The 7,855-nt window shown below is 38.8% G+C and overlaps 1 protein-coding gene across 3 annotated transcripts in view; it reads right to left on the reverse strand.

Moving 5' to 3' along the window:
• Positions 1–7,855, reverse strand: part of LOC135102788 (clumping factor A-like) — a 65,161-nt gene that overhangs the window by 17,910 nt on the left and 39,396 nt on the right. For all 3 annotated transcript variants that reach the window (XM_064008304.1, XM_064008305.1, XM_064008306.1), the window contains exons 2-3: positions 6,772–6,906; positions 2,440–2,602 (exon numbers count right to left, since the gene is read on the reverse strand). In XM_064008304.1, coding sequence (XP_063864374.1) covers positions 2,440–2,602; positions 6,772–6,906 — 298 coding nt within the window. The remainder of the gene's footprint in view (positions 1–2,439; positions 2,603–6,771; positions 6,907–7,855) is intronic.

Consider the following 7,855-nt stretch of genomic DNA (forward strand, 5'->3'; position numbering starts at 1 on the left):
AGAAGCTTTGTGCCACACTCTATCAAAAGCTCTTGGTATGTCTAAGGCAACGGCAAAAGTTTCACCAAAATCTGTAAAAGAGGATTACCAAGACTCAGTAAGGAAAGCCAGAAGATCACCAGTAGAGTGGTCTTGATGGAACCCATACTGACGATCCGATAGAAGGTTGTGAAGTGTTAGATGCTTAAGACTCTTCCTGTTGAGGATAGATTCAAAAACTTTAGATAGGTAGGAAATTAAAGCAATAGGACAGTAGTTTGAGGGATTAGAATGGTCACCCTTTCTAGGAACAGGCTGAATGTAGGCAAACTTTCAACAAGAAGAAAAGTTAGATGTTGATAGACAGAGTGAAAAGAGTTTAACTAGGCAAGATGCAAGCATGGAGGCACAGTTTTGGAGAACAATATGAGGCACACCATCACGTCCATAGCCTTCCAAGAGCCAGTGAGTGAGTGAGTCTCCTAAATGTTCTCATGTGTTCTGTCTGCTGATTTGTTTGTTACATGTATTGGACATGAGAGGAAGACACAGACACATGAACTACTGTTGGGTTTCTTTTTCAATGATGTTACATTACTTAATTTGCTAGTGCAGATGTTTGCGCAAGATTTAATTGCAGTATGATTTTTCTTTTGGATATAGCTGTCATGTGAATTTTTCTGTGGTTGGGTGTGATGTGTAGTGTAATGTGTTAATGTGCTTTGACCAGGAGTGATATGGGTCGCTTTGTGGCTGGATGTGGTATGCATTATGTTTTTTTTTTTTTTTATGGTATGGCTGTGTCATGTGGCAGGGTGTGATGTGCTGTGTTCTATGGTATGACTGTGTGACATGGATTGCTCTTGTGATGCAAGTGATATATGGTGTGACTTGGAGAGATATGGATTGTTAGTGATTGGGTGTGGTATGGATTGTTGTGTAGCTGGTGTGATGTGTGGCATGATGTGGCTGTGTGTCCATGGTGTGGCGTGGCTGGGTGTGGTGTGACTTGAGTGTGATATGGCTCGTTGTGTGGCTAGTTGTGGTGTGTGGTATGATATAGTAACTGCGTGGTGTGATTGAGTTGTATGGGTGGGTGTGATGTATGGTGTGATGCGGCTTTTTGTGGAGTGGCTGAATGCGATGTATAGTATGATGTAGTTTGTGGTGTGGGTGCATGTGATATATTGTGTGATGCAGCCCCTTTTTTTTTTTGAGTGACTGAATGTGATTTATGGAGTGACTTGGCTGGCTGTGTGGCGATATTTGATGTTGTGTAATGTCGTAACTATGGAACTTTTCTCCTTTTAATTCTATATTTATTGTTACTGTTGTTGTTGTGTAACTTTTCTTGCTATTCCTTCTGCTGTTCTATCTTTGGCAACACTTACAAAATCATTGATGGCCTTGAAACCATAATGAAGTGTATAATTGGGGCTCAAAATTATTTGAGTTTGACAGCCCTGCCTTAAATCCTCTTCTGTTGCCTTTAATTTTTTACACATATTTCTTTTCCATCATATAATGTTTTAACTTGACAGTCATCTATATAGGGTAATTCTTTGATTCTATTGTTACATATAGATTTTCTTTTTTTATTTTACCCGCATGTAATTCATTAAAAATATTCATACATTTGATCACCATTTATTTCTAATCCTCTCACTTCATAATCTCTCTTCATAATCCCTATTTCATCCATCCTCTGCTGCTTACAGAGTGGAACGAAGATGAAAGCAATAAAAGGATGACAAGCGTAGAGAAGGCTGAAACAGTATATGTCATTCAATATTATTATATATTTCTTTTAACACTGTTTCCAAAGTGCCTTCCCAACTGCTCAACTTTTTCAGTTTATATAAGATATGCAAAATTTAGAATATGTATTCTGTACATTTTTTTTTTTTTTAAGTAAGATCTAATAAGTTAAAATCTAATGAATTTACGTCTAACAACATTATTCTACCCTAAATCGTATCCAACAAAGGAGTTTTGAATCTATGAAAACAACATTTTAGACTTGCTATCCAAATTAGCTGCCACATTGGCAGATTGTGTAATATTATTTACATGCACCTTTCTCTCTCATTTCCTTTCCTTAGTCCTATACCTCAGTCTCTATGGATGGGATAGATATCTTTGCTAATGAAAACAAAAAGTGAATGAAAGAAGACACTTTTTATGGGATATATGAATAGACATCATGAGTTTAGGGAAGTGAGTTCCTTCAGATCATGACACAGTCATGTCACAGGGAAACATTTACATAATAGGTATATGAATGGCCCAGAAAATGTCTCTTGCTCCTTCCCTGTGGCCTCTCATCCCTATTCTGTCCATCTCCCTAATGCAAGAGTTAACCACTATTCTCAATATTTCATTTTGTTGCCTTTAGCCAGTGCCTCATTAAAAAAAAAAAAAAAGTATATAGGAAAGGACAACACGTGCTTGGAAACTTACTTTAGGATGCAGTGAGCTGCTGTCACAATGTAGCGATCAGTGATGAGCGTACCAGCACAGAAGAGGAAGTTCGACCTGTCGATAAGTCCTACGATCCATGGGTTTTCGTTAATACTGGAGGGACTGCCACCCACCACTTTCGTTGCAAAACGGAGCCCACAATCTGAGAACACAATCAACTTACTTGGTGGTAATTCCCAACAGAATGGCCTTCTTTTATCTGGTTCATTTGTAGATTAGGGACATAAACATAATAGGAATGAGAAGTAGAAAGTAGAAAGAAGAGGCAAGACCGAAAGAGCAGTTAGCATGAAAATAGTGATAGAACATAGCAAGAGATACAGCCTGGTAGCTAAGAGAGAAAGGCTGAAGGTAGTTTGTTAGAGGAATAGATTTAATAAAATTTTTTTTTTTCACTCTATTCAGCACAGCAGTATGGGTGGAACTCCCTTATATTATGAGAAGTGAAACTTACTCCATACTTGGGCAGATAAGGTCCCTGTACAGATTTAACAGTAAGTGGGATGAGAAAACTGGCACAGATGACTCAGAACACCCAACTTTATAGAAGCTGTTTTAGCTGAAAATGAGATGTGAAGTTTCCAGTTTAGACTATTAGTAAAGGACAGACTGAGGATGTTCAGTGTAGAAGAAGGCGACAGTTGAGTGTCATTGAAGAGGGGAATAGTTATCTGGAAGGTTATGTCAAGTTGATAGATGGAAGAATTAAGTTTTTAAGGCACTGAACAACACTAAGTTTGCTCTGCCCCAATTAGAAATTCTAAAGATATCAGAAGTGAGGCGTTCTGCAGCTCCCCTCCACGAATATATATATATATATATATATATATATATATATATATATATATATATATATATATATATATATATATATATATATATATATATATATATATTGTTATGACCATGTTCAGTCCCCCTCATGACTCCCACTATACTTGGTCAGCTTTCCCTAGACTAGTTCCTTCTAGTCTAGTGCAGAGGCACAAATGAGGCGAATCCAGAAACCTGCTGGTCACCAACAGCCATCAAGATTCTATAGGCTAGCCCTGTTTAACCCTCCAAGAGGGAAGGGAGTAATACAGTCACCAACAAACTTACAAGCTGAGAAAGAATCACAAAGCCAACCCACACCCACTGAATATTATATCCCTCTTGCAAGAAAATAGCCTATTTATAATCTCCCGGAAGACAGGCAATCACCCTAATACACTGGTGAAACCCAGAGAGAGAACAGACACCTGCAATCCATCAGAGTATTACAAATATCCTCTCGGAGGTGAGCTTGGGACCCAAGTCGCATTTAACAGCACAAAAGCACTCAGAGCAGATTTGCCCAACAACTGACAGGTCTAAAATAGTCAAGGGGCTGTTTTCAGACACTCAGTTACGACACAGAGCGCCAACATACTCAGACAGCTCTGAGTAGAGTCGATAGGGTAAAGTATTTCCCAGAGTTTTCGAGGTGCAGTAAACTTTGGCAGGCTCTTGTGGAAGTCCTTCTACATCTGGGATGATGGGGTCATACTGCCGCAACACTTCACAATTATTATTAAGAACAGCCCTCTAATATATCATTCTCCCCCAGGACTTCCATTAATTCTAATCTCTCTCTCTCTCTCTCTCTCTCTCTCTCTCTCTCTCTCTGATGTATCCTGCCCTGCCAAAGCCCAAAGACTGACTGAACATAAGAAACAGCCACTGCCCGCTGTCTCAGGCATTGCTGGCAGTGACTTATGTGGTGGAGCAGGAGAAAAACAGGGGTGGGAAGGGGTGGATGAGCTCGACTGCTCGCTCAACCACCTGTGTCACCCAATCTTATTCCAAAAAGGAGACTAAGTTCTAGAAATCATTACTCGCTTTATGGCGGGGGGGGGGGGACAGGAATTTAACAATGTTATCGGGAGAGGGAACAGTTACATAAAACTCATGTTTTTGAAAACATAGAATAACGGATTCAGTGTTTGACATATTGACATAAGTGAAAGTGATCTTTTGTGACCGCTCCTTACTTCAACTAACAAAATGGTTGTGTTTGTATTAAACGAAGTATTCTACTGAGGTGATGTGCGATGCCTGGAAAATATATAGGCCATAATTATATAGTACGAATGTTAAAGTATCACTAGGATGATGAAATGAACAGAAAAATAAGCCATATAACTATTGCCAGAGAAAAGACTGACTGCACTGGTGAAGAAATGGAGTGATGAGAGATGTGAGGATGTTTCTCACCATCAACACGGTGGTGAGCGGCCATAAAATGTTTGACAACACCTTACACGGTATCAAGAGACAGTTAAAGGTATATCCTCAGCTTAAAGCAAATTAACTGAAAAAAAAAAAATAATAATAATAATAAACAAATAAGGGTGTCTCATTAAGTTTGTGGGGAAGCACATCCTCATGTTCCGTATCACTCCATTTCTTCACCAATACACTTACAGTCTTTTCACTGGCAATTGTTATACAGCTTATTTTTCTATTAATTTCCCCGTTCTAGGGAAATTATAACATTCGTACTATGTAATCGTGGCCTGTACACAATCACCTCAGTAGAACACTTGCTCTCACTTTACCCTAGAGTGGCTGGCATCTTTCAAAAATTACTGTGACCAAACTATAAAGGTTGGATGGGTTATGACTACTCTATAGGCAAGACAAACTCTTAAACTATACAATATGTGACTCAATGTGAGGAAACAAAAGAATGTAAGGAAATTTAAATAGGGAAGGAGAGTAACTATATGCTCAGAGTTTTAAAGTAAACACGGGAGATGGGCAGATACCGCGCCTCAGGCATCTTCTGTCTTCATCTCGCTCTCCCTCCCTCTTCCGCTCTTTCTCTCCCTCCATTCTTGTCTTTACATCTCTTCCTCATTTGCTTGTTACTATTTGTGTGGCTCATAACAATATATATATATATATATATATATATATATATATATATATATATATATATATATATATATATATATATATATATATTGTTATGACCATAAATCTTGCCCCTCTCACAACTGCCTTTATCCTAGCAAGCTTCCCTAAGTTTCCACCTATGTAACTTAGTGTGGGTCCCAATTATGAGTTACGAGATACTGCTGGACTCTTGCACCCTTTAAACAGACGGTCATAACATGAGGTTCTGCTCCTCTTCTCAGCCACCACTCCCTACACTGCCTCCTATGCTATATGTGCGGAGCCCACAGTCACCTCAACAGGGTCCTTCTGGCCTCCTGTGGTGAATTACATGAATAAGTTCACCAGCCTGTTTCACCTCTTACAGGCAAGAGAGCACCACAAATCCTGCCCTTCTTACAGCAGCCGTTATCTCAGTGAACTTTCCTAAGTTACCACCTATGTAGCTTAACGCAGGGGCCAGTTATGGGTTACAAGGTCCTGTTAGTCTCTTCCACCTTTTAAACAGATGGTCATAACACCAGGTTTCGTTCCTCTTCTTGGCCGCCACTAACTGGGTCCACCTCCCTGCACTGCCTCCTATGCCATATAGTGCGAGGCCCACAGTCCTTTTGGCTTTCTGCGGTGAATTACACAAATGAGCTCATCTGCCTGTTTCACCTCCTACAGGCATGGGAGCACCACAACTGTCAAATCACTCCAACAGCTGGGAAAGAATCGACAGCCACATTCTAGGAGGCACAGCTATGACAAGCGACAACACATATAAGGATTATAATATTCTATATTCCTCACAAACAATAAGACAAAGATCCACCCACGTTCATAGAATATTATCTCCTCCTGCTGGACACTACTCTATACAGCTTCCCAGAATACCGACCCTGCCACCCAAGGAATGACAAGGTCCAGGGAAGGAGTATGCTTTACTGCATAGCAGTGTAATGGTAATACTCTGGACTCAGAATCCTTGAAAGAGCACTGGGACCTAGAAGCATTTAACAATGCAACAAATATAACAAATACAAGAACAAGCAGTCCACAGACAAAGGAAGGATCTGATGACTGTTCCAGTATGCCCCAAAACCCAGTCTTGTCCCTCGGGGAGTCGGCACACTAACGCGAATTCGCATATTTCGAACTCGCATATATTGAATACCCGATGTGTGTGTGTGTGTCTATATATATATATATATATATATATATATATATATATATATATATATATATATATATATATATATATATATATATATATATATATATATATATACACACACACACACACACACACACACACACACACACACACACACACACACACACTACATGTGTGTGTGTGTGTGTGTGTGTGTGTGTGTGTGTGTGTATAATCATAGATATATAACTTACTACAAGCAGATTTCTGGAATATTTCTGGGCCTGCATTGTGGACCACAGCACCTGGAAAGACCAAAGACATGGTCTGGTTTGGCGACGCTGTAGTAGAAGTGTTGATAGTATCCGATGCATTACTGGAGCTCAGTTCTGAAGGAAAAAAAAGTTATTAATCCTTACAACCCAGATGACTTCTTGCAAGATAATGAATCAGCCCACTGCAACTCCAAATCATACGATATTACATAATTTTAGACCGAGAATTTTGCTGAACACTTCACACAACTCACTGATTTTAAGATAGCATCCTTGAAACCTCGTAAAATCGTGTAAATTTGGCCTAAAATAAGAGCATAAGGTAGCTACGAGACTCGGAGGATTGAAGTCATGAACAAAATGTGTGTGTGTGTGTGTGTGATAACTTGCACAAAAATTACAGGAAAAAAAAAAAGTAATGCTATGGCTGTAGCTTTTAAATCTTGATGATCATGGCGTTCGTTTATGAGTCAAGGGTGGTGCTGGGTGAGTCAGTAATGACTGGGTGATGGTGACTGAGTTAATGGCAGTAGATGAGTTTTGTTGGTGGGGGTGCTTGTGGTTGTCACTGATGACACTGGATAAGTCAATGGTGGTTCTCGTTATGTCAATGATGGTAGATGTGTTAGTGATGGTGATGGACAAGTCAATAGTAGTCGTGGATGGGTCATGAGTCGTCTAGTATTTCTGAGTTATAAAAAAAAAAAAAAACATCATTCCCCGTCCGTGCGTTTATTGTCATTTGAGTCATCACTGTTCTTGGGTATGTCTGAGAAAACACAGTCAAACGGTCAAATTTTCAAGTTTGTCTAATAATTAATATTCCATGATTGAGTAGAAGGCCTTGGAGAAGACTGGAAATATTTCTGCAGCATACATAGAACTTCTTTTACATACATTTATATACTTCACGTTAACTTTATTATTGCTTTTTTTTCCATTGAAATTGAAACTGAAATTACATAACATATCAACATCGTACAGACATAACGAATACATTATATATATATATATATATATATATATATATATATATATATATATATATATATATATATATATA

Source organism: Scylla paramamosain, chromosome 8 (genome assembly GCF_035594125.1).
Source record: "Scylla paramamosain isolate STU-SP2022 chromosome 8, ASM3559412v1, whole genome shotgun sequence".
Classification (NCBI taxonomy): Eukaryota; Metazoa; Arthropoda; class Malacostraca; order Decapoda; family Portunidae; genus Scylla; species Scylla paramamosain.